Raw genomic sequence first — 27,590 nt, forward strand, 5'->3', positions numbered from 1 at the left:
CAGGGCCTGCGTATGGTCCATATATACAGTGCATTCGAAAAGTATTCAGACCCCTTGACTTTTTCCACATTCTGTTACTTTACATCCTTATTTTAAAATGTATTAAATGTGTTTTTTTCCCTCATCAATCTACACACAATACCCCATAATGACAAAGCAACATTTTGTTTTAGCATATTTGTATATATAAAAAAAATAATGAAATCACATTTACATAAGTATTCAGACCCTTCACTTCATTGAAGCACCTTTGGCAGCGATTACAGCCTCAAGTCTTCTTGGGTATGACGTTACAAGCTTGGCATAATTGTATTTGGGGAATTTCTCCCATTCTTCTCTGCAGATCCTCTCAAGCTCTGTCAGGTTGGATGGGGAGCGTCTCTGCACAGCTATTTTCAGGTTTCTCCAGAGATGTTCGATCAGGTTCAAGTCCGGGCTCTGGTTGGACCACTCAAGGACATTCAGAGTCCTGAAGCCACTCCTGCGTTGTTTTGGTTGTGTGCTTAGGGTTGTAAACATGTTTATTGAACCTTTATTTAACTAGGCAAGTCAGTTAAGAACAAATTCTTATTTACATTGACGGCCTACCAAAAGGCCTTTTGGATGGTGCCCCAGTCTGAGGTCCTGAGCGCTCTGGAGCAGGTTTTCATCAAGGATCTCTCTGTACTTTATGCCGTTCGTCTTTCCCTTGATCCTGACTAGTCTCCCAGTCCCTGCCGCTGAAAAACATCCCCATAGCATGATGCCAGGTTTCAACCAGACGTGACGCTTTAAGTTCAAATAGTTCAATCTTGGTTTCATCAGACCAGAGAATCTTGTTCCTCATGGTCTGAGAGTCCTTTAGAGGCCTCTTGGCAAACTCCAAGCGGGCTGTCATGTGCCTTTTACTGAGGAGTGGCTTCTGTCTGGCCACTCTACCATAAAGGCCTGATTTGTGGTGTGCTGCAGAGATGGTTGTCCTTCTGGAAGGTTCTCCCATCTCCACAGAGGAACCCTGGAGCTCTGTCAGAGTGACCATCGGGTTCTTGGTCACCTCCCTGACCAAGGCTCTTCTCCCCCAATTGCACAGTTTTACCGGGCGGACAGCTCTAGGAAGGATCTTGGTAGTTCCAAACTTCTTCCATTTAAGAATGATGGAGGCCACTGTGTTCTTGGGGACCTTCAATACTGCAGACACTTTTTGGTACCCTTCCCCAGATCTGTCCCTCGACACAATCCTGTCTCGGAGATCTACAGACAATACCTTCGACCTCATGGCTTGATTTCATGGTTTTTGCTCTGACATGCACTGTCAACTGTGGGACCTTATAGAGACAGGTGTGTCCCTTTCCAATCATGTCTAATCAGTTGAATGTACCACAGGTGGACTCCAATAAAGTTGTAGAAACATCTCAAGGATGATCAATGGAAACAGGATGCACCTGATCTCAATTTCAAGTCTCATAGCAAAGGGTCTGAATACTTATGTAAATAAGGTATTCCTGTTTTGGTTTTGCAACAATTTTTTTTAAAATGTTTTCGCTTTGTCATTATGGGGTATTGTGTGTAGATTGATGAGGATAATGTTTTTTTTTTTTAAATCCATTTTAGAATAAGGCTGTAATGTAACAAAATGTGAAAAAAGTCAAGGGGTCTGAATACTTTCCGAATGCACTGTATATACTGAACGAAATATGAACGCAACATACAACAATTTCAAAGATTTTACTGAGTTACAGTTCATATAAGGAAATCAATTGAAATAAATTCATTAGGCCTTAATCTATTGATTTCACATTACTCTGAATACAGATATTCAGCGGCAGGGTAGCCTAGTGGTTAGAGCGTTGGACTAGCAGCTGAAAGGTTGCAAGTTCAAATCCCGAGCTGTCGTTCTGCCCCTGAACATAAGAAGTTGTTCTTAACTGACTTGCCTAGTTAAATAAATAAAAAAATAAAAATATGCATCTGTTGGTCACAGATACCCTTTAAAAAAGCGGGGGTGTGGATCAGAAAACCAGTAAGTATCTGTGACCACCATTTGCCTCGTGTAGTGCGACACATCTCCTTCACATAGAGTTGATCAGGCTGATGATTGTGGCCCATTGAATGTTGACCTACTCCTTTTCAATGGCTGTGCTAAGTTGCTGGATATTGGCGTGAACTGAAACGCTGTCGTACACATCAATCCAGAGCATCCCAAACATGCACATTGGGTGACATCTCTGGTGAGTACACAGGCCATGGAAGAACTGTGACATTTTCAGCTTACAGGAATTGTGACATAGATCTGTGCGTAATCATGAGGTGATGGCGGTGGATGAATGGCACAACAATGGTCCTCAGGATCTCGTCACGGTTTCTCTGTGCATTCAAATTGCCATCAATAAAATGCAATCATGTTCGATGTCCATAACTTTTATTTCAGCTCAAGAAACATGGGACCAGCAACTTCACATGTTGTGCTTCTTTTGTTTATATTACATTTCGGCACTATACTGGGAATGAAGACAAATAGTGTACCTCTATAGTGTACAGTACCATACTCTAGTATGTTCAAACTGGTACTGAACTGAGAAAAATGTTTGACCAATGTACCATAATGTAGAGCCTCATTCTCCTGATCCATACCCTGTCTTCTTCTTCCTCTCCTCCCTGCAGGAACTTCAAGACCCAGGATGGAGGGATGATGGACGGAGGCCAGAGATGGATGGAAGAGGAGGCTCCGCCCAAGAAATCAAGGGTGAGAATGAGAAAGGAGAGAGACATTTTGGGTCAGAAGGCTCACCAGTTGCATACCAGCATGATGTATTTAGTTAGTATCTAAACATCTCCTCTCCCCCAGACTGAGGACAAGCCCCTGCTGCCACTGGGTGTGGATGGAGGAGTGGACCGACGGGAGTGGACTTTACAGCACCACAAGGCTGCTGACATCTCTCTCACTCCACCACAGGCTGATCTGGAAGCAGACTGCCTTGATGTCAATGTCAAAGGACCAGGTAGAGTTTAAGGTTGATTAGGATTGTTGTCAATCAAGTATAAGGATACCTGACTGATTGCCCTTGGTGTAACTGTATAATTCTTTACTCTTAACCAAATTGAAAAATTATCTTCCAGATGGCTTTACCCCCCTGATGCTGGCTTCTCTACGAAACGGAGGGGCGTCTGATTGCGGCCTGCAGGCAGAGGAGGAAGAGGAGAGTGGGGGAGATGAGCCGGGACCCAACGTCATCTCAGACCTCATCACCCAGGGTGCAACACTCATAGCCCAGACAGATCGCACCGGGGAGACGGCACTCCACCTGGCTGCTCGCTACGCCCGGGCCGATGCCGCCAAAAGGCTGCTGGATGCCGGGGCAGATGCCAATGCTCACGACAACATGGGTCGCACACCTCTCCACGCTGCTGTGGCAGCCGATGCCCAGGGAGTGTTCCAGGTAAGAGGCTTGAAAGACACTCTTATTAGAGCAGTTAATTAACTAGTGGTGGTACTGTGCTCACATGGGCAAAGGTTGAAAAATCATATTGAGCTTATTGAGTTAACACTCTGTTCCCTTCTCAGATCCTGATCCGTAACCGGGCCACCGAGTTGGATGCCAGGATGAACGATGGAACCACACCTCTGATCCTGGCTGCCAGGCTGGCTGTGGAGGGCATGGTGGAGGAACTGGTCCACTGCCACGCGGACATCAATGCTGTCGACGACCACGGTGAGCCCTGGCATTGTTTTTACATGTAAATTGTATATCAAGGGTCTCCAACAGGTTGATTGTGAGCTACCAGTAGCTCGCAGCCCACCTATGAGTAGCTTGGGAAAGAAATCTGAAAGTACATGGAATTTTTCACGTGCTCCACCTCAAAGTATCATTAACAAATCTCACAAGTATCAGACACCCCAAGGTCCCAGCTACTATCTAATCTATGCAACACTGACATTATCACACCCCTGGTTAGCCACTATTGGCTTAAATAGCCAAATCTAACACAATATCTGCCAATTAATTTCCAGCAATATTTCCCCAGTCTGTCTGTGTGTTATGTGCTTTTGTCTATCACTCCATGTGTGCCAGTTGATGTGACAACTGTCTTGTAGGTTGACCGAAAAATACTTTCCCCAAATCCTCCTCAATTAAAAGTTAGCTGCAAAGTAGGCTTACCAGGCTTAAGTATATATTTTGTATCTATTGTTATTTGCTAACTTTGCCATGAAATTAGCGTCAGCAGTACAGAACCATCGCTAGCCCAGCACATTCGATGGAACATTCCTCACTCATTAGATGCGCAATTAAAGGGGAAATAAACAAAAAAATGTAAATGTGTTAGTTTTCTTCCAGACCCCAAAAATGTGTCTTCCGGTGTGATTTAAGCATTGACATGGACTCAGAACATCCTATTTCATTGTTTCTCTATGAACAATAGTAATTTTGAGTGAAAAACTAACTAAATCTCAAACCAGGAAAAATAAAACTGAGAACATAATTTGGGAAAATATGAAACTGCATTTGGGGGGGAAAAATAACAGATTTTATAGGGCCCACTTAGAGTTGTTTATGAACCATTATTTTACCAGGTATATTGGCAGAAAACAGTGCACTACTTTCTATTGTATACTAAGGACCTGGGGAAGAGTTGTAGGGGAGAAGAGAAGAATGTGCCAAATTGAAAGCTTTAAAAAAATGTTGCTCTCATGCTAGAAAAGGTTGGAAAGACCCCTGTATGTTTTTACATTATTTTATACAGTTAATCACATTGGGATGAGAGACTTGTCCTAAACTGAGACTAACTGTTCAGTAATACTGTACATAGGAAATATTGTTTCAGCCATTTTCTCACTGAGTGCTGCCATACAGAGCAAGAAATAGGGAAACAAATAGGAATGGAGTCCAATTACCATTATAGTACGATTAAAGCTGGGTCTTTAGTTTGCGTTGCGGTTTTGTCATTTGCATTTCCTTCATGCTATTGCTCGAGAACCATAACAGAGCAATTTGCATATTTGTCTCACTGACCAGTATTCTTCTCTCTCTCTCTCTCTCTCTCTCTCTCAATCTTTCTCTTTCAGGTAAGTCTGCTCTGCACTGGGCAGCTGCTGTGAACAATGTGGAGGCCACCCTAGTGCTGCTGAAGAATGGAGCCAACAGAGACATGCAGGACAACAAGGTTTGTATTTCACATCCCCGTCTTGTTTTACACGAGTTTTCCTACCTCAAACGTAGCTTTTATGTCAAGCTTTGCCCCATATTCTATCACTTTAGTATCATTTTTTATTAGCTCTGTACATTTACATGTCTTCATGGGTTGTTTTGCCTGTTATGTTCCTCCAGGAGGAGACCCCATTGTTCCTGGCAGCCAGGGAGGGTAGTTTTGAGGCGGCCCAGGTTCTGCTAGACCACTACTCTAATAGGGACATCACAGACCACCTGGACCGGCTGCCCCGTGACACCGCGCAGGAGCGCATGCACCATGACATTGTTCGTCTGCTCGATCAGTACAACCTGGTCCACAGCCCTCACAACGGCCCCAACCACATGGGCGGGGGAGTGGGACACTCCCTGGTCTGTGGGGGCAACGGAGCGGGCTACATGGGCATGCGGCCTGGGCCCCAGGGCAAGAAGAGCAGGCGGGGCGGGGTGAAGGTTGGAGGTCCTGGCGGAGGTACAGCCAAAGAGCTGAAAGACATGAAGGCTAAGCGGAGGAAGAAGCCAACAGGAGGAGAAGGGCCTGCAGTGGGAGCTGTTGGAGGAGCCAGTGGCAACGGCACTAAAGCTGCAGGAGGGCTGTCAGAGAGCTCAGTCACCATGTCTCCTGTGGACTCCCTGGAGTCTCCACACTCATACACAGGAGATGCTGCCGTGGCATCCAACACGGCCAACTCTCCTCCTCTCCTGAGCAGCCCCTCCTCTAGGCCCCTGCTGCCTCCCGTCAGCCACATGCTGGGCCAACAGCAGAGCTGGCTGGGTTTGAAGCATGGATACGGCGGCCACATGTTCAGCCTCCTTCCCCAGCAGATGGGTAACGGCCATTCTGGTATTTCCCAGCACCACGGCCAAGGCCTGCTCACCCCCATGAATGTCACCATGAGCCGAGAGCAGCTGCCTCCCATCGTTACCTTCCAGATGATGGCACCGGGGGGTGGGCAGTCCCTGCTGAAGCAGCCCCAGCCTGGGCAGGTGCAGTCACAGGGGCAAAACCAGGGCCAGCCCTGCTCTCAGCAGGGCCCTACTCACCTGCACTGCACCCAGGGCATGATGTACCAGATGCCCGGCGTGGGCCTCCAGCACAGCCTGTCCCACAGCCTTCCCCACTCTCACGGCCTGGCCCACAGCCACGGCATGGTGCATGACGGCCAGTCCCACCAGCAGCTCCCTCCATATCAGGCTATCCAGAGCCCTGTGGATAAGTACCCCACCCCTCCCTCTCAGCACAGCTACGCCACCGCTGGCTCGGAGGGCACCACCCCGGGGCACCCGGCTCACCCGCCCAGTGAGCACCCGTACCTCACCCCCTCCCCCGAGTCCCCTGACCCCTGGTCCTCTTCTTCCCCCCACTCCAACTCAGACTGGTCTGACGTCACCACCAGCCCCACCCCCCTGGGGAACCCTCATGCACTGCCGCCTCCCCGCCACACACATATTCCGGAGCAGCCACAGTCCCAGCAGACGCAACAGAACCCCCAGCAGCCTCAGCATGGCAACATGCAGGTGTTTGTATAGATGAGGACTCTCTTAAAGCGCTCAACTCTTAAAAATGTTGTTGATCTTTGTAGTTAAACTACAACACTTAAACTCTTATCCGTCACTTCTTTCATAATTTGTTTTTGTCTTATCGTCTCTCTGGTTACAGTAATCACTTTTACACTTCATTGTTACATGCTTTTCTTACGTTTTGCACTTAAAGATAGAGTGTATAGTCTGGTTTGAGCATTGCTAACTAAAACCAAAAACTGTTTGAGTACCTTGGACAGTTTGAAAGTGACTGATCATCAGAAATCAAACAAGGAACCAGAGCCAAACATTGATCATGTCATGTAAGGAAAATGGACTGTTCAAGAAGGCACCAAGACAGAATCAACATTGGATATTCTTCATTTGGCTTAATCGGCTTCTTTTTGTCATCCCTTTTGGGACGTTTCTTTTGGCTGAGCCTTATTTTTGACATTTTTGAAGGACATATTTGCTCATTTAACATTTTATCGTTTTTATTCACTTTGTTTTATGTAGACCTGCCAATGACATACTAATGTTTTGTTGAAAATTAACTCTACTTTTTAAATGAGTCCGTTCACTTATGTTAAGTTGTGTTCTTTAAGCAAAAACGTAGGCTTTGTATTCTGGAATGTTTCTTAGTAGGATGTGGTGAGGCTATTTTGAGGGGCTGTCGTTGTGTGGTTAGCAAGATACACACAACCTAAAAACATATAGATACATCTCTTCAATGTTTGGTTCTAAGCTAAACTGTGGTGTAAATAGTTGTCATATAAGTCACTGTATTCTTTTTCATTCTCGCTTCTGTTACAGTGTAGCCTCTGTACTCCCTCACACCCTGGGAGGGATGTTAGTAAGTTGTGGCTGTGGTGTTTCTGTGTCAAGAGAATCTGTGTTACTGAAGAGTTTAACATTTATGGTACGTTTATGGATACAAAAATAATATATGGTGACTGATGAAATACCAGATGAAAGAGAAGGGCATAATTGGATGTTGCACTATGTCTCTCTCTATAGATGGTCTTTCACCATAGGGGTTTCACTATGGTGTGTGCAATACGATGAATATGCTTTACACCACCAAGCCAACCCCCTTAGTAAGTCCCCACTGTTAAAGAACAAGGTTTGACTATGATACCTGTTACTTTTACAGCTGTTTTTACTATTCTATTTTACATGAATATTGTTGTATATTATCACTTCTCTCAACAGTTTGACTGGTTCTGAAGTTGTACTTTTTTTGTTTGATATGGCAGTTGCTTTTTCCCCAAAATCATTTAATCGCCTTTTTGCTCAATTACAATCAGTGTATTGGTGCACCTTCTTTAATTGTTTTGTGATTCATAAGCCAAGTCTGAATATGTTTAAGATCTTTGTTTTGTAATGAATATTTGTGTTTTCGTAATGTTTCTCATATGAGCACAGCCTTATGTGACCACTCTGTGACTACAGACAATCATTGATTGTTTCTATATTGCACCGTTAAATGGTACATCAATGTCTCCAAGACCAAATTTACTTGTTAGCCAAAAACGAATTGCAAATCATTGTATATCCACAACATTGTTCACAGTTTAAAGTGTTGATTGGAAATGTTGCATTTGGACGTATTGTCTAATCAAAGTAGATTATTGTCACAATGTATTCTAGATTCATGTATTTTGACAGAGCAAGACCCAAATACACACACTCACACCTGACAAGGTGATTTGCAGTCAACCATTATAAGTCTGTTGTAAGGTATATTGTTTTGTGATAAGCAAACCACAAACCAAAGTCATTTCCCATTCCCCATCTCTGGCACTTAATATCCTCCACTACAAATGACTTCCAATGTGCTATCTCTGAGTCCAGGCCTTTTGGCTCATTGGACCATCAATCCACGTGATCAAATCAGCAGAGCTCATGGAGCATGGTATTTACACTTAAATGCCTCATTATTCAAGGCTATTTTTTACATGCTGTATATAAACTATTTTTGTATGTTTATTGTTCTTTATTTTTCTGTTAACCATATGTTATATGAATGAAGTAGTTTCCCCTCATGTTTGTATAATGTAGAAGGTGCCTGTTTTATAAAGAACAAAATCTATCTAATTGAAATAAACCAAACAAATGATCAAGTGCATATTATATACATAAATAAATTCGGACTTTTCAGATCCATCTGCCTATTGTGCATGTGTCATTCTTTCATGGTTATTCACAGGAATTGTTTTAAGAAATGAAAATAAATAAAAACGGTTTAATTACAACAAATTGTGCTCTGTATTACACTGAACAAATTCAGTGATAAAGCAATCAATTAAAAGCATTGATATTATGCTGCCTGGCAGACAATTTTATCCAAAGTGGCTTACACAGTTTAAATGTATGCACTCACTGTACTGTATGTGATCTCTGGGGGGATTGAAGCCATAACTTTACCAATGGAGCCAGGAGGAACACGCAGGATGTAAACCATCGTTGCCTCAAACCACATTTCATGTGACCTTACTTGCCAGTATGAGCATACTTGAATGATGCCTGGACAGAAATCTTACATATAGTAAAGACCCGATTATTCTAAAACTCACAGACAATGCCACCACAGTTTGCAGCAGAAACCTGTCCACCGGATTGAAATATAATACATTTTATTTCTATGGTCCACCCATCCAGCAGACGGCAGTAGAGAACGGGCTGGAGGTTAGTTCTTAGTGTTCTGAGCAGATGAGGAAGCAAAAATACCGTACAAGGAAGTAAAATAATATGAAATGCTTTTGACTTAGCTATGTCGTTGGAACTTTAGAATATATACTGTCATAACGCAGACAACAATTATGGTATTACGGACAACAACATCGGTATGAAGGGGCGATGGTAGAATCCGTTGCTGTTAGCCAGCCTGGGTCAATGGACGCGAGGACTTGAACTGTGGATAAGTTACCTGGCTAGCTATTTAACAGACAGCTGAGCTCATTAGCTAGCGCTATTGCGCTCGCTTGAAGAATTACAGCTCAAGTTCAACAACTTTTGTATTACCTAGCTAGCTTTCCAGTGCTACCAGGTAGGTCTGCTAGTCTTGCACTATCAAACTGTATGAGATTGGGTCAGTGTCTCGAGCGTAACGTTATCTTGCCTGCTTCCTTGTTGATGAATGATTAGACACCTGCGCTAGCTAGCTACCCAACTTTCTTGGAATGTGTCACTTGCTTTGACTGTAATCAAACCGAATTAAAAGTTGAAGTATTAAGTTGATAATTGAATGGTTAGCTTTCTGTCATTTGTTCAATGTAGCCTGACTTGTTTTGTCTAATCCTCATTGAAAGGGATTCTCCAATCATGAGAAGGTCCAAACGCACCTCTCACACTACAAATGAAAGGTAGTTCGTCTTTGATGGACAAGGAAACTGTCAGTATGGCATTTGCTGGTGCCCTTGATCTTGTGGACAACGAGAGGATTGTGTGTTGTTTGTTAGCCAGCAGGAGGAGGCCAGCTTGGCTGCCGGGCTACAGTGTCAGTGTGAGCAAATGTTTCTTCACAGCCACTGAAGCTTACTCCAGTGCCAGACCACAGGAGCAGAAGAGTTGCAGCCATTTGGCCCATCGGTCCTTCCTTTGAATGTTTTAAGACTGTCCCCTCTCCCTGCAGACTGACTCCCGTAAGTCCCCAACATGGCATCCTCCAGGCTGAAGTACCTGTCTCTGGGGGTGCTGGTGTTCCAGACCACCTCTCTGGTGCTGACCATGCGCTACTCCCGCACCCTGCAGGGGGACGGTCACCGCTACCTGGCCTCCTCGGCTGTGGTGGTGGCGGAGTTCATGAAGATCATTACCTGTTTGCTGCTCGTCTTCAAGGAACACAGTGAGTGGTCTGGATAGAGCTGCCTACTTCCCATCTGCAGTATAGGAAAATAATACTTTGTGTTTATGTATAAATTTAGGAAGACACATGGAAGGGTTTAGGAAGACACATGGAAGGGTTATGCAAGTTATATCTTGTTATCTAACTTTCCCTCTATCTACACCTCTCTCCTGTATGGCACAGGCTACAGTGTTCGGGCTCTGAGCAGTATTCTGAGGCAGGAGATAGCCCACAAACCTATAGAGACCCTGAAGCTGGCCATTCCTTCTGGGATCTACACCCTACAGAACAACCTGCTCTATGTGGCTCTGTCTAACCTAGATGCTGCCACCTACCAGGTAGAACAACCTGTTATGGAGTGTTTTTTTCTCACCATCTCTACACACAATGCCCCATAATGACAAAGTGAAAACCTGTTTTAGAAATTTTTGCATATGTATTGAAAATTAAATGCACAAATACCTAATTTACTTAAGTATTCACACCCGTGAGTCAATACATGTTAGAATCACCTTTGGCAGTGATTATAGCTGTGACTCTTTCTGGGTAAGACTCTTAAGAGCTCCTTGATTGTACAATATTTTTCAAGGTCTGTCAAGTTGGTTGTTCATCATTACTAGACAGTCATTATCATGTCTTGCCATAGATTTAAGTCAACACTTGTCTTGGTAAGCTACTCCAGTGTATATTTGTTCTTGTGTTTTAGGTTTTTGTCCTGCTGAAAGGTGAATTTGTATCACATTGTCTGTTGGAAAACAGACTGAACCAGGTTTTCCTCTAGTATTTTGCCTGTACTTAGCTCTATCCCACTTCTTTTTATCTGAAAATAACTCCCTAATCCTTGCCAAGTACAAGCACAACCATAACATGCAGCCTGGTCTCTTAGACTACACATAACATAGAAATTGTAAATCTAGAACAGTCAAATTAGTATGATATGTTACATTTGGTATGGTTACATAAGACAGACACTAACTGAAGGCAAAAACTAAAGGACTTGGAACATCTAGCAAACTAAAGGTTGCGTGTTCAAGTCTCATCACGGACAACTTTAGCAATTTAGCTAGTTAAAAAAGTTTCTAACTACTTACTACTTTTTAGCTACAGCTTCGATTGCCCTTTGCTTGAATTCCCTCCCCAAAAAATCCTCACTGAGTACATTTTAGGTCTGCTGAGTGCAAACTTGAACGTTGTGAAAATTCTGTGCAACTTCCAGCGCACAGAGGTTGTACCTGCTTTTAAGTTAGATTTAACAGTGGCCAAGAATGCTAATGTGGCTATTTGATCATAATGTTGGCCTACCATAAAAAGCAATGGTAAAAATGCATCTCATAACATTTTAACATAGAAATAGCTGTTCTATCATTCAGCCTACAGTATCAGCCAATGTGTGGTGTTCAATGTAGGCCTACATTCCATGAGACATTTGAAAGAAACATGCAGGGCTTGACATTAGAGGTCGACCGATTATGATTTTTCAACGCCGATACCGATTATTGGAGGACCAAAAAAGCCGATACCGATTAATCGGACATTTCTTTTTTCTTTTTTTTGTAATAATGACAATTACAACAATACTGAATGAACACTTATTTTAACTTAATATAATACATCAATAAAATAAATTTAGCCTAAAATAAATAATGAAACATGTTCAATTGCCATGTAAGAAAGCTAATGTTTAAGTTCCGTGCTCAGAACATGAGAACATATGAAAGCTGGTGGTTCCTTTTAACATGAGTTCAATATTCCCAGACGTTTTAGGTTGTAGTTATAATAGGAATTATAGGACTATTTCTCTCTACCATTTGTATTTCATTAACCTTTGACTATTGGATGTTCTTATAGGCACTTTGGTATTGCCAGTGTAACAGTATAGCTTCCGTCCCTCTCCTCGCTCCTCCCTGGGCTCGAACCAGGAACATAACGACAACAGCCACCCTCGAAGCAGCGTTACCCATGCAGGGCAAGGGAAACAACCACTCCAAGGCTCAGAGCGAGCGAGTGACGTTTGAAACGCTATTAGCGCTCGCTAACTAGCCAGCCATTTCACTTCGGTTACACCAGCCTCATCTCGGGAGTTGATATGCTTGAAGTCATAAACAGCGCAATGCTTGACACACAACGAAGAGCTGCTGGCAAAACGCACGAAAGTGCTGTTTGAATTAATGTTTACGCGCCTGCTTCTGCCTACTACTGCTCAGTCAGATACTTAGATGCTTGTATGCTCAGTCAGATTATATGCAACGCATGACACGCTAGATAATATCTAGTAATATCATCAACCATGTGTAGTTAACTGGTGCTTATGATTGATTGATTGTTTTTTTATAAGATAAGTTGAATGCTAGCTAGCAACTTACCTTGGCTTACTGCATTCACGTTACAGGCAGTCTCCTTGTGGAGTGCAACAAGAGGCAGGTCGTTATTGCGTTGGACTAGTTAACTGTAAGGTTGCAAGATTGGATCCCCGGAGCTGACAAGGTGAAAATCTGTCTTTCTGTCCCTGAACGAGGCAGTTAACTCACTGTTCCTAGGCCGTCATTGAAAATAAGAATGTGTTCTTAACTGACTTGCCTAGTTAAATAAAGATTAAATAAAGGTGTAAAAAATATATATATATATATATTTAAACGGCAAAATCGGTGTCCAAAAACACAGATTTCAGATTGTTATGAAAACTTTAAATCACCCCTAATTAATCGTCCATTAATCGCACAAATTCATGTTACGCCTATGAACAGAGAAAGGGAAATATTCCTCGACATTGAAAAAGATCCAAAAGACGCTAATAACAACAACGTAAGCCTATAGACTTTCCTACTCATTTACAGTGCATTCGGAAAGTATTCAGACCCCTTGACTTTTTCCACATTTTGGTACGTTGCAGCCTTATTCTTAAATTGATTAAATTGTTATTTTTCCTCATCAATCTACACAGAATACCCAATAATGACAAAGCAAAAACAGCTTTTTAAGACATTTTTGCAAATATATTAAAAATAAAAAACAGAAATATACATTTTACATAAGTGTTCAGACCCTTCACTCAGTACTTTGTTGAAGCACCTTTGGCAGCAATTATAGCCCAGAGTCTTCTTGGGTATGACGCTACAAGCTTGGCACACCTGTATTTGGGAAGAGTCTCCCATTCTTCTCTGCAGATTCTCTCAACCTCTGTCAGGTTGGATGGGGAGCGTTACTGCACAGCTTTTTTCAGGTCTCTCCAGAGATGTTAGATCGGGTTCAAGTCTGGGCTCTGGCTGGGCCACTCAGCCAGACTTGTCCCGAAGGCACTCTTGCATTGTCTTGGCTGTGTGCTTAGGGTCGTTGTCTTGTTGGAAGGTGAACCTTTGCCCCAGTTTGAGGTCCTGAGCAGGTTTTCATCAAGGATCTCCCTGTACTTTGCTCTGTTCATCTATCCTATTCCCTCGATCCTGACTAGTCTCCCAGTCCCTGCTGCTGAAAAACATCCCACAGCATGATGCTGCCACCACAATGCTTCACTGTAGGGTGGTGCAAAGTTTCCTTCAGATGTGACGCTTGGCATTCAGGCCAAAGAGTTCAATCTTGGTTTCATCAGACCAGAGAATCTTGTTTCTCATGGTCTGAGAGTCCTTTAGGTGCCTTTTGGCAAACTCCAAGTGGGCTGTCATGTGCCTTTTCCTGAGGAGTGGCTTCCGTCTGGCCACTCTACCATAAAGGCCTAAATGGTGGACTGCTGCAGAGATTTTTGTCCTCCTGGAAGGTTCTCCTGGAAGGTTCTCCTGGAAGGAAGGTTCTCCCATCTCCACAAATGAACTCTGGAGCTCTGTCAGAGTGACCATCGGGTTCTCGGTCATCTCTCTGACCAAGGCCCTTCTCCCCAGATTTCCTCAATTTGGCCGGGCGGCCAGCACAAGGAACAGTCTTGGTGGTTCCAAACTTCTTCCATTTAAGAATGATGGAGGCCACTGTGTTCTTTGGGACCTTCAATGCTGCAGAAATGTTTTGGTACCCTTCCCCAGACCTGTGCCTAGACACCATCCTGTCTCGGAGCTCTACGGACAATTCCTTCGACCTCATGGCTTGGTTTTTGATCTGACATGCACTGTCAACTGTGGGACTTTGTAGAGACAGGCCTTTCCAAATCATGTCCAATAAGTTGCATTTGCCACAGGTCAAATCACAATCAAGTTGTAGAAACATCTCAAGGATGATCATTGGAAACAGGATGCACCTGAGCTCAATTTACAGTCTCCTAGCAAAGTTTCTGAATACTTCAGAAAGGTATTTCTGTTTTTTTCTGTATTGTGTGTAGATTACATTTTTTATTTTTATTTAATCCATTGTAGAATAAGGCTGTAACGTAACAAAATTTAGAAAAAGGGAAGGGGTCTGAATACTTTCCGAATGCACTGTATTACTGCTGCAGTGCTTGTTGTAGCGCAGTGGAAATAGGAAGAATGTGCATTTTATGGATGTATTTAACACTTTTATAAAAGTGTTGACAGTGCTGAGTAAGAACTTAAACATGAACTCACTCTTAAAAACAGTAGCTTTTTGATGTATTCGTTGACAGTCTCTCTAGTAATGGTTTGAAAATCTCACAGTATCAACTTTGCTGTAGCTTTCTTTTATGCCTGCTAGTTACTGCAGACACTGTCATCTGAGCCATCCGACTGGCCAGCGGAAGGCCTATGGTGCACGTGATTTGCTCTCCGGGCACGTCAGGAAGGCAGAGTTTGTACCTTCAGACACATGTAATGGTTCAAAAGGGCAACAATTTGCCTATCTGGCGCGCAGGGCAGCTGAATCGGGTGCACCTACCGCCAACATCCCCAGACTAAATAAAAAGGTGTAGGAACACAAGGCTTTTTATCATTGTTTTTTTACAGAAATGTTTGGTGATCGACTAGGAATGCTTTGGAGATCGACCACTGGATCGTGATCGACCAGTTGGTGACCACTGCTCTAGAAAGTTGAGTGAAGTTCAGTCTCGTGCTTCTCTCTGTGGGCTGAAATTTCTTCTGCGTCGCAGTCTCTGGGCTACTGCGTGCTGCTTTAGAGGGAACATTGTTTGCAACTACTTAGCATGTTAGCTAACCCTTCCCCCTAACATGAACCATTTTAGCTAACCCTTCCCCTAACCATAACCCTGTTAGCTAACCCTTCCCCTAACCATAACCCTTTTAGCTAACCCTTCCCCTAACCATAACCCTGTTAGCTAACCCTTCCCCTAACCATAACCCTTTTAGCTAACCCTTCCCCTAACCATAACCCTGTTAGCTAACCCTTCCCCTAACCATAACCGTTTTAGCTAACCCTTCCCCCTAACCTTAATCCTTTAACATAATACAATACATAATACTAGCAAACATTAGCCACTACAAATTGGAATTTGTAACATATCATACAAAATGGATGCTGGACATCCAAAAATGAATACATACCATACATATATCATACTAAATGGAGTGTCTCGGATTTACGTGGACAGAATAATACGAAATCTTCTGAGACCAGGTTGTAACTTGATGAAGCCATCACCATACTTGAAAAAATAAAGAGTTGGGTTTGCCCCAAATATACCACTTTGTATTCAGTACATAAAGTTAATTTTTTTGCCACATTTTTTGCAGTTTTACTTTAATGCCTTATTGAAAACAGGATGCATGTTTTGGAATATTTTTATTCTGTATAGAGTTTCTTATTTTCACTGTCATTTAGATTAGAATTGTGGAATAACTGCAAGGTTGTTGATCCATCCTCAGTTTTCTCCTATCACAGCCATTAAACTGTAACAGTTGTAAAGTCATCATTGGCCTCCTGGTGAAATCCCTGAGTTTCCTTCCTCTCTGGAAACTGAGTTAGGAAGGATGCCTGTATGCTTGTAATGACTGGGTGTATTGATACACCATCCAATGTGTAATTAATAACTTCACCATGCTCAAAGGGATATTCAATGTCTGCTTTTTATTTTATTTTTTACCAGTCTACCAATAGGTGCCCTTCATTGCGAGGTATTGGAAAACCTACCTGGTCTTTTTGGTTGAATCTGTGTTTGAAACCTTACAGATAATTGTCTATGTGTGGGGAAACAGAGTCATTCAACATCATGTTAAACACTATTGCACACAGTGACTCCATCCAACTTCTTATGTGACTTGTTAAGCAAATCTTTACTCCTGAACTAATTTAGGCTTCCTCATAACAAGTGTTTTTGAATACTTATTGACTCCTTTCAGCCTTTAATTTTTAATTAATTTGTTACAATTTCAAGAAAACATTCCTGTTTGACATTATGGGGTATTGTGTGTAGGCCAGTGACAAATAGTAAGTTCAGGCTGTAACACAACACAATGTGGAAAACGTTGAGGGGTTTGAATACTTTCTGAAGGCACTGTATTAGTGTCTGGAGTAGTATATTTTTTTATGGTTTCAAAATGGTGTCCCCTGTTTTCCCCTTGTCTGTCTCCACCAGGTGACCTACCAGCTGAAGATCCTTACCACAGCTCTCTTCTCAGTGTCTATGCTGGGCCGGAGACTGGGTGTGTACCAGTGGCTCTCCCTGCTCATCCTCATGGCTGGGGTTGCACTTGTGCAGGTAAACTCTACTCTTAACTCCTTTACAATCCACCTGCATTTTACACACTCCAGTATGTTTGTATGTTTGTGTGTGTCCAATGTCTAGTGGCCCTCTGAGTCCCCTGGGACCCCTGAGAAGGAGCAGCTGTCTGCGGGGTCCCAGTTTGTTGGCGTGGCGGCGGTGCTGGTGGCCTGCTTCTCCAGTGGCTTTGCTGGCGTTTACTTTGAGAAGATCCTCAAAGAGACAAAACAGAGTGTCTGGGTCCGCAACATCCAACTGGGTCAGTATGAAACGGTTCTACTATACTAGGGTTGTAAGGGCACTTGTCCCAGAATTACTCTGTTATTATCAAATAAATATTATTTATGACAGAGCTCTAGTACTGTGTCTTTGAAGTGAGTTCTTAGTGTTCCTTCCTCCTCACTGAAACCCTGCGTTTTTCTCTCAGTGCCAAATTAGTCTTCCTGCTGAGTTTTTTTTTTACATTTTTTTACAGCCGAACATGTGAAGCGTGTGTTAATTCTCCTGTGATTAATTTCCTGGTGTGAACTTGTGCTAGTTTTCTGTATAGAGTTTCTGCATTGAGAAAATGCTGCATTCATCCTCATACACATTGGATGAGACTAGTGTTTTAACATTAATGTCTATGGATGTAGACAGTTTTTTTCAGTCAATCACTGCAGGTTATTGTTTTGGGGGAAAGCTGGCAGGGTTACGTTAAATCCATTTTCCTATCATTCATATTCAGGTCAAACTCACATCATCTGACCTGTTTGTCTGTGTGTAGGAATGTTTGGCCTGGTGTTTGGTCTGATGGGGATGTTTGCGTACGATGGGGAGAGGGTCCAAGAGTCTGGGATGTTCCAGGGATACAACACAGTCACCTGGATAGTGGTGGCTCTGCAGGTACATCTCACTATTATTTGTTTTTACTTCACCTGTGAGCTGCAGGTCAAATGTAGTCAGTATGTACTGTTAGTTCACAAGCTACAAATGTGAAGAAATGGTGTTGTTAGATTCTAAATAAACAGAGTAAAACTCACAGACCACTAGTAAAGATCAAACCAAGTTTATTCACCCACTGGGTCACACCGCTGCATAAGACAAAGACATATTTACACAAGCACTGGTATTTAAACCGTCCTCCTATGCTGAGGCATCTCACACATCTGGACAGCCAATACATCTCTGTTGCTAGACAGGACTTTAGTGATGCCTGTTCTTTCTCACTTAATCTGGCTTGACCTGACCTCGGCCCAAATTCCTCACTCCTCCCCAACTCACGGCTGTCCTGTTGACTTGTACCAGACTGTGGCCCTTCTCTCCATAGGATACCTGAACAATAACATGTTCTGACAGAATGTAAACATTCTGCGTTCCCCTTTCTCCCTCAGTAACATGGAATAAGGATATTTCAAGTTTAAAAGTCAGAACCAGTCGTGGCCAAAAGTTTTGAGAATGACACAAATATTAATTTCCAAAGTTTGCTGCTTCAGTGTCTTCAGATATTTGTGTCAGATGTTACTATGGAATACTGAAGTATAATTACAAACATTTCATAAGTGTCAAAAGCTTTTATTGACGATTACATGAAGTTGATGCAAAGAGTGAATATTTGCAGTGTTGACCCTTCTTTTTCAAGACCTCTACAATCCGCCCTGGCAGGCTGTCAATTAACTTCTGGGCCACATCCTGACTTATGGCAGCCCATTCTTGCATAATCAATGCTTGGAGTTTGTGTCAGAATTTGTGGGTTTTTGTTTGTCCCCCCACCTCTTGAGGATTGACCACAAGTTCTCAATGGGATTAAGGACTGGGGAGTTTCCTGGCCATGGACCCAAAATATCGATGGTTTGTTCCCCGAGCCACTTAGTTATCACTTTTGCCTTATGGTAAGGTGCTCCATCACGCTGGAAAAGGCATTGTTCGTCACCAAACTGTTCCTGGATGGTTGGGAGAAGTTGCTCTCGGAGGATGTGTTGGTACCATTCTTTATTCATTCGTGTTCTTAGGCAAAATTGTGAGTGAGCCCACTCCCTTGGCTGAGAAGCAACCCCACACATGAATGGTCTCAGGATGCTTTACTGTTGGCAGGACACAGGACTGATGGTAGCGCTCACCTTGTCTTCTCCGGACAAGCTTTTTACCGGATGTCCCTAACAATCAGAAAGGGGATTCATCAGAGAAAGGGACTTTACCCCAGTCCTCAGCAGTCCAATCCCTGTACCTATTGCAGAATATCAGTATGTCCCTGATGTTTAGCCTGGAGAGAAGTGGCTTCTTTGCTGCCCTTCTTGACACCAGGCCATCCTCCAAAAGTCTTCGCCTCACTGTTAGAGGTCGACCGAGTATGATTTTTCAACACCAATACCGATTTAAAAAAATACTATTTATTTATTTGTAATAATGACAAATACAACAATACTGAATGAACACTTTTATTTTAACTTAATATAATACATCAATAAAATCAATTTAGCCTCAAATAAATAATAAAACATGTTCAATTTGGTTTAAATAATGCAAAAACAAAGTGTTGGAGAAGAAAGTGAAAGTGAAATATGTGCCATGTAGAAAAGCTAACGTTTAAGTTCCTTGCTCAGAACATGAGAACATATGAAAGCTGGTGGTTCCTTTTAACATGAGTCTTCAATATTCCCAGGTAAGAAGTTTTAGGTTGTAGTTATTATAGGAATTATAGGACTATTTCCCTCTATACCATTTGTATTTCATATACCTTTGACTATTGGATGTTCTTATAGGCACTTTAGTATTGCCAGTGTAACAGTATAGCTTCCGTCCCTCTCCTCGCCCCTACCTGGGCTCGAACCAGGAACACATCGAAACCCTAACCCCTTGCAGAGCAAGGGGAACAACTACTTCAAGGTCTGAGCGAGTGCTGTCACCGATTGAAACGCTATTACACCAGCCTAATCTCGGGAGTTGATAGGCTTGAAGTCATAAACAGCTCAATGCTTGAAGCATAACGAAGAGCTGCTGGCAAACGCACGCAAGTGCTGTTTGAATGAATGCTTACGAGCCTGCTTCTGCCTACCACCGCTCAGTCAGACTGCTCGATCAAATATCAAATCGTAGACTTAATTATAACATAACACACAGAAATACGAGCCTTAGGTCATTAATATGGTCAAATCCGGAAACTATCATTTCGAAAACAAACGTTTATTATTTCGGTGAAATATGGAACCGTTACATATTTTATCTAACGGGTGGCATCCCTAAGTCTAATTATTGCTGTTACATTGTACAACCTTCAATGTTATGTCATAATTATGTACAATTCTGGCAAATTAATTACAGGCTTTGTTAGGAATAAATGGTCTTCACACAGTTCACAATGAGCCAGGCGGCCCAAACTGCTGCATATACCCTGACTGCTTGCACGGAACGCAAGAGAAGTGACAATTTCCCTAGTTAAAAGAAAGTCATGTTAACAGGCCATATAACTAAATATGCAGGTTTAAAAATATATACTTGTGTATTGATTTTAAAGAAAGGCATTGATGTTTATGGTTAGGTACATGTAACGGATGTGAAGCGGCTAGCTTAGTTAGCGGTGCGCGCTAAATAGCGTTTCAATCGGTGACGTCACTTGCTCTCAGACCTTGAAGTAGTTGTTACCCTTGCTCCTCAAGGGCTGCGGCTTTTGTGGAGCGATGGGTAACGATGCTTCGTGGGGTGACTGTTGTCGATGTGTGCAGAGGGTCCCTGGTTCGCGCCCGGGTATGGGCGAGGGGACGGTCTAAAGTTATACTGTTACATACATACACATGCTTTTTTCGCCAATGCGCTTGTTAAATCATCACCCGTTTAGAGAAGTAGGCTGTGATTCGATAAGAAATGAACAGGCACCGCATCGATTATATGCAACGCAGGACACACTAGATAAATAGTAATATCATCAACCATGTGTAGTTAACTAGTGATTATGTTAAGGTTGATTGTTTTTTCATAAGATAAGTTTAATGCCAGCTAGCAATTTACCTTGGCTTCTTGCTGCACTCACGTAACAGGTAGTCAGCCTGCCACGCAGGCTTCTTGTGGAGTGCAATGTAAGGCAGGTGGTTAGAGCGTTGGACTAGTAACCGGAAGGTTGCAAGATCGAATCCCCGAGCTGACAAGGTAAAAATCTATTCTGCCCCTGAAAAAGGCAGTTAACCCACCGTTCCTAAGCCGTCATTGAAAATAAGAATGTGTTCTTAACTTACTTGCCCAGTTAAATAAAGGTATATATTTTTTTTAAATCATCCACAATCGGTGTCCAAAAATACAGATTTCAGATTGTTATGAAAACTTGAAATCGTCCCTAATTAATCGGCCATTCCGATTAATTGGTCGACCTCTGCTCACTGTGCGTGCAGATGCACTCACACCTGCCTGTTGCCATTCCTGAGCAAGCTCTCTACTGGTGGTGCCTCGATCCCGTAGCTGAATCAACTTTAGGAGACGGTCCTGGCGCTTGCTGGACTTTCTTGGGCGCCCTGAAGCCTTCACAACAATTGAACAGCTCTCCTTGAAGTTCTTTATGATCCGATAAATTGTTTATTTGGGTGCAATCTTACTGGCAGCAATATCCTTGCCTGTGAAGCCCTTTTTGTGCATAGCAATGATGACGGCACGTGTTTCCTTGCAGATAACCATGGCTGACAGAGGAAGAACAATGATTCCAAGAACCACACTCCTTTTGAATCTTCCAGTCTGTTATTCGACCTCAATCAGCGTGACAGAGTGATCTCCAGCTTTGTCCTCGTCAACACTCACACCTGTGTTAACGGGAGAATCACTGACATGATGTCAGCTGGTCCTTTTGTGGCAGGGCTGAAATGCAGTGGAAATATTTTTGGGGGATTCAGTTCATTTGCATGGCAAAGAGGGACTTTGCAATTAATTGCAATTCATCTGATCACTCTTCATAACATTCTGAGTATATGCAAATTGCCATCATACAAACTGAGGCAGCAGACTTTGAAAATTAATATTTGTCATTCTCAAAACTTTTGGCCACGACTGTACAGTTTTAATGGAAAAATCTTGCACTGTTAATCATGTTGAATGAATATTGCCATGCCTATTGACTAAGGTGCTATTGCTTGATCTCGTTCCAATTGTGTGAGCTTTGTAGTATTATAGTGTCCCTTTGCCCACTGCTCATCCAGTCCATATCTGGTGTGTTTCTCTAGGCACTAGGAGGGCTGGTTATAGCAGCTGTCATCAAGTATGCAGACAACATCCTGAAGGGTTTCGCTACATCACTCTCCATCATTCTGTCAACACTCATATCCTACTTCTGGCTGCAGGACTTCGACCCAACTAGGTTCTCACGCAACACACACATTCTCTCTTGAGCTGGGTTATTTTAATTACCTAATTGAATGTCGTTTGTCTCTGACACGTGTAATGCTGTGTCTTGTCTTGTGTCCTCTCCAGTGTGTTCTTCATGGGTGCAGTGCTGGTCATCACGGCCACCTTCCTGTATGGCTACGAGGGCAAGCCCTCCCCCAACCCCAGTCGTGCCTAGGGGACATCGCAGAGGGGGGAAAAGGAGGTCCGAAAGAGAGATCAGGTAAAAGAAGATATGAGAAGAAGAAAGTGGAGAGGAAGAGAGAAGTGGAGTGAAGGACACTAGACTAGTGGCATTGAGATGGGCCTCTGACACCATGAAGTGCATCAACTATGAAATGTGACCAGGAAGTAGCCAGACAAGGCTGTTCCTCATCATGGTTACCACTACAGAGAAATACACCCATGAGAAATAGACCCATGAGTCATGACCAAGCTGAGCAGTGTACTGGTCAGCCAGCTTACCGCACTGGGCCAAAACTAGTTGGGGTGGTTCCCCTGTCTTAATGTTACTGTCATCAGCTAAATCATGAAGATGATAGGTAAACAAAGACACCATAATGTTCACACATGACTTGTGACAATAGTCCAGATGTATTGGACTCCACAGACATACTGATGACATACTGATGAACTATGTTGCTGTCTCACTGCTGTAGAGACTGTTTGTGGGTCGTTCCACAAAATGTGTGCCTTTTGTGCCCCTTTGATATTTTAAGTAAACATGGTGCACCAATATTACATTTTTAAAAGTCTGTTATATTAATTGAAGTGCCCTTTTGTGTATATACTGTATTTCTAAAGATGATTATTTATTTAATGTGATTAGTTATTAATTCACATTTTTCCCTCATTTTAAGGTCAACCCTGTTACCTGAACTTCATTCTCATTTTAAATGTAAAGAAACACTGAACATCTAATTGTCAAACCATAGTGTAAAAAAATCTGGTTTTACTCTTTTTGGCCATTTTATGTCACAAGGGGATTTATGGCTTCTTTTGAGATTAAATCGTCAACCCTGTTACTTTAATTGGCCTTTACTATAGTATTTTTTTGAGATGGGAAAATTTGTTTTTATGAAGTTGAACATGTGGTCTTTGACAGTGTTAAATTACGTGAAATCAAACACTTTTTTTCCCAAGTTACACTACTCAAAAGGCACCCAATTGGTGAAACGACCCTTGTACTTTTCCTCTCTTTGTCACTTGATTTGTTATTTGGGGAAGTGGGTAAGGATGACTTTGTTACTGTGTTTACCAATCATGAGGAACGCACGTCCATAAAGAAAATGTTTCCTACATCAAAGACGAGTGTGTCATTTAGAAATTCTACAAGTGCTCTGATCCAAGAGATGCAAACACAGTCACACATGCTCCCTATTATATCTGACAGTAATACATCTTCTGAGTGCATATTGTGCATGAGACCTATAGCTCAGAGGATGAACTGATTCCACTGACCCTCTGTCAACACCGAAACATGAATACGCAGCAGCTGTGTGTACACTGGCAATGTGGGACTGAGGGGAACAACTATTACACTTGCAGATTAATTCAAAGACGTTCTTATAACACGCAAACATGTTTTACCTTCATTTTATTGAATTAAAAACAATGCTTGCATGCTAAATCTCCCACCCATCCATAATGAAACCCTTTGGAATACCTGCCTACGTTGTCCCACTGTACATATGATTGAATGTACAGTTCTGTACATCCTCCAGTCCGAGTCATTCTGTTCTCAGGCACATCTGTTACTGTGAATGACTGGCTCTCAATGGACGTTTGTCACCATACACAGTATGTGATATGACCTTCAATATAAACAATTGATTTGTAATATCCTATTCAACCCACTTGTCCCTCATAGAATTATGGCTTGGGTGTAGTCACAGAGGGGGTGTGTGTGTGTGTGTGTGTGTGTAGTCGCAGAGGGGATGTGTGTATCAGTGTAAAGGCTAGTATGGTTTGCACCTCAGTAATGAGCAGCATGGGGAGTTCATTTTGTTACATTTTCAGACTCTGTCTCCTCTGTATATCATACCTGACCTGGCCCACACTGCTGTTCTCATTGGCCATTCTGTAGGTGGCTATAGAGAGCCTGTCTTCCCCTTCTACCAGTAACACATTCATCCTTGTCTGTAACTGTACTGAGCATGAAGGCTGCATTTAAATGTACTACAATCTTTGTTCTTACATATAAAATACATTATACTCCCCAATCTCACCTGTATTATACCCATAAAGCCACATACATATACTGCTGGGCCTCTCACACCTCGGGTTAGTCTCAAATGGCCACCTATTCTCCACATAGTGCATTACCTTTAACCAGAGCCAAAGGGGAATGGGGTTCCATTTGAGACGCAACCCTCTACATCACTGTCAGAGCCAGAACAGTCTGTAATTAAAGATGGCTGCTCTCATCTCGGTGAGGCAGCATGGTGTGCAGTAGGCTACAGGCTGCTCCCCTAGAGTGTAGCCTACTCTGAGCCCTGCTGGGCCTGGAACACTCACAAAGGACTAGTCCTCTCTGCTTCTCCAGGACAGAGGATGTTATTAAGGCAGAGGTCCCTCTGTGGGTCTGGTCTGTATTTAGGCTCTGGTCCAGGCAGCAGTCCTCTCTCTCTACTCAAAGGCAGTGGTGGGGATTTAAGGCGGCTGTCCCACAAGTCTCTGTCCATATTGATCTCATAATGGCAGGATGTCTGGGCCCAAGTTACACCTCCCTTCCCTCTCTCTGCTACTTAGGAGGGATGACCACTAGGGGTGGGCCCTTCCTGGGCCTCCACATCAGCACCTGGGCGTCGTTGGCGTTGGGCCTCCCCAGGGCGTTGGGGGGGATGGGCTCCATGTGGGTTAGGACGCGGGGCTGGTCCTGGTGCGTCCGGCCCGTCAGGGTGGCTCTGGAGCCCAGGGGCATGGAGGGGTCCACCAGGATGTCCACCCTCATGCGCCACTTGACCGTCTGCAGCAGGATCTTCTCCCGCGTGGCCGTGTTGAGGGCCACCAGCCAGGTGGTGAAGCTCTGGTCCCTCTTGATGCGGGTGAGCAGGGGCAGGTTGCTGTCGCTGATGGGCACGGCCCAGGTCACACTGGGGTAGAAGTTATCGTTCATGCTGACGGTGAAGCGCAAGGGCTCGGAGGTGGGCCCCGCCAGGGTGACCGTCTCGGTGGTGTTGCCGTACCAGGGGTAGCTCACCCCGTCTGAGTCACTGATGGCCCTCACAAGACCTTCACGCAGCTCTGGTAGCTCCCAGCTAGACCTGCAGGAGGACAACAAGTCAGAGGTCAAACTACAGTTGAATAGATGATGGGTTGGAACCTGTTCTTAGTGGGTCATGGATTAGCACTGTGTTGAACTGTAGGTTCACAAGGAGATTCAAAGGGCTTTAGCTGTCTCACGCAGCACATTACATTTGGGAGCCTCTGTGTTAGACATTCTCAAAAAGACATACAAATACATAAAAGATGTTTGATAAATGTATTTCACCTCAGGGCTCCATACTGTAGACTATGTATGATAGATAGATGGTTCAGTGAGTCAGTGGAATAATATCTTGTGTTTTCCGGCCAATGAGAGGGTGTCGGCTGGTGTGATCTGATGCCACGTTCTCCCCTTCAGATCAGCTCCTTTTGTTATGTTTTTCTGCTGCACCCCTAGACCCCCCCCCCCCCCCCCCCCCCCCCATCCCCAGTCAGGATTAAACACCTCCTCACATATGCCTCCTCCAGAGAAAAACACCCCCAGGCAGTGCTGGAGGAGGCTGTATGTGTTACTCGTCAGTGGGTGTGTGATTCTGTCTCCTGGAGAGAAGGGAGCGTGGGAGTGTGTCAGTGCATCTCTCTCTCTCCCTCGTTTCTGTGAACACAATGTCTAGGAGCAGTTGTGTAGCTCCTCTGTCATCTCTATTTTGATGGTGAAGTCACAGGAACAGAATCAATTCGAACAGAATCAATTGGTGTGGGTTTGAATGACGGAGGGTGAGTGCATAGTTAACCTTCTGTTTGCACAAATGCTCTGCTACACATACACTCACACATATCCACATATCAAGTGTTGCATTGCATTCATGTCAATTTTGATGGCACACAAAACACACACACTTCCTACAGCACCAGAGAAGTGACAGTTTGGGACAGAGCAGCAGAGGGAGGTGGGAGCAGCTGGGGAGCTTCAATCAGCAGCCTGGAGGAGAACTCAACTCACATGCCAATGTCATTGTAGGTGTTGTAGAATTCCATCTGTGTGCATGCCTGGATCCAACCCACCACCCAAGTCTCATTACGGGGAATAGGGGGCATCACTATCCGTGCAGATGCCTTGAAATAGGCCGTCTTGTAGCGCAACACTATAGGAGAGTTCTCCTCAATGATTGTCGGGGAGTGATCGATAGTGGCGGAAACGTCATAGACCACTATGTTTTCGCGTTTGATGCGCGATTTACAGGCGATGCTCTGTATGCAGCCCATGATGAGATTAAGGTTCTAGTCAGTTGGACTAGACAGGATGATAACACTGTCACGTCCTATCGACTTACAAACAATATGCTTAATATGTCACATTAGTCAATGCATTGTATGCATCCAAAAAGGCAATCAGTACCATTTACATTAATGCACAAAGATAAAACAGATAGGTGGTCAGATCTTAGGATAGGGGAGCAGATTAATTAAATAACAGCAGTTGGTGGTATTGGATCCTCTCTACGCCTCGGATAGCAAGTGTAGCCTATCCGTGTCTGCGTGGCACTGCCCTCTCTTCCAGTCCGGGCTTCCGTGGGCTCCAGCCCCTCAAAATGATTCAAATCCATACGTCCTCTTGCAGGTCTGTGCCGGTTGATGCTCTTCTTTCGTCCCCTGGCTGTCATGTCACAAGCCGGGGGAGAGCGGCACACTCAGAGGCGTCGTGTCAATGGCCCAGTCGGGTGGTTGTCGTGATGCATGATGATGCGGCGCTGTCGGCTTACGAGGCGCGCTTGATCCGAGCGATGACAATCTAGACCACCAGGCATTCCTCACCATGAGTGTAAAACGAAGGATAAAACACAGTCAATGCAGGGAGATCCCCCATTTTTTATTCAACGCTTCCTCTGCAGAATTGGCTGAACAACAGACTCGCGCTTTGATA

At 43.6% G+C, this 27,590-nt stretch overlaps 3 protein-coding genes across 4 annotated transcripts in view; 2 read left to right on the forward strand and 1 right to left on the reverse strand.

The window, feature by feature from the left end:
* Positions 1-8,849, forward strand: part of LOC139409221 (notch receptor 2) — a 59,053-nt gene extending 50,204 nt beyond the window's left edge. Inside the window, exons 29-34 of the mRNA XM_071154071.1 lie at positions 2,641-2,722; positions 2,825-2,978; positions 3,097-3,416; positions 3,542-3,689; positions 5,042-5,139; positions 5,304-8,849. Of these exons, the coding sequence (XP_071010172.1) occupies positions 2,641-2,722; positions 2,825-2,978; positions 3,097-3,416; positions 3,542-3,689; positions 5,042-5,139; positions 5,304-6,692 (2,191 nt within the window). The 3' untranslated portion in view covers positions 6,693-8,849. The remainder of the gene's footprint in view (positions 1-2,640; positions 2,723-2,824; positions 2,979-3,096; positions 3,417-3,541; positions 3,690-5,041; positions 5,140-5,303) is intronic.
* Positions 8,850-9,374: 525 nt separating this feature from the next.
* LOC139409222 (solute carrier family 35 member A3a) lies at positions 9,375-23,765 on the forward strand. 2 transcript variants are annotated; one of them, XM_071154072.1, is made up of 8 exons: positions 9,375-9,732; positions 10,318-10,530; positions 10,714-10,868; positions 16,994-17,116; positions 17,204-17,378; positions 17,886-18,004; positions 22,300-22,433; positions 22,547-23,765. In XM_071154072.1, the coding sequence occupies exons 2-8, from the start codon at positions 10,341-10,343 to the stop codon at positions 22,635-22,637; spliced, it is 987 nt and encodes a 328-aa protein (XP_071010173.1). In that variant the 5' UTR covers positions 9,375-9,732; positions 10,318-10,340; the 3' UTR covers positions 22,638-23,765. The 2 variants fall into 2 exon arrangements, 1 of the variants encoding a protein (XP_071010173.1); XR_011634383.1 differs by having other exon boundaries at positions 9,394-9,732; positions 21,753-22,433.
* A 1,345-nt stretch (positions 23,766-25,110) lies between these two features.
* On the reverse strand, positions 25,111-27,202 carry LOC139410166 (family with sequence similarity 78 member Bb). The gene is made up of 2 exons (XM_071155617.1): positions 26,670-27,202; positions 25,111-25,725 (listed from the first exon to the last, which is right to left on the reverse strand). The coding sequence occupies exons 1-2, from the start codon at positions 26,930-26,932 to the stop codon at positions 25,203-25,205; spliced, it is 786 nt and encodes a 261-aa protein (XP_071011718.1). The 5' UTR covers positions 26,933-27,202; the 3' UTR covers positions 25,111-25,202.
* Positions 27,203-27,590: the final 388 nt, after the last annotated feature.

Source organism: Oncorhynchus clarkii, chromosome 5 (assembly GCF_045791955.1).
Source record: "Oncorhynchus clarkii lewisi isolate Uvic-CL-2024 chromosome 5, UVic_Ocla_1.0, whole genome shotgun sequence".
In the NCBI taxonomy this organism is placed as follows: domain Eukaryota; kingdom Metazoa; phylum Chordata; class Actinopteri; order Salmoniformes; family Salmonidae; genus Oncorhynchus; species Oncorhynchus clarkii.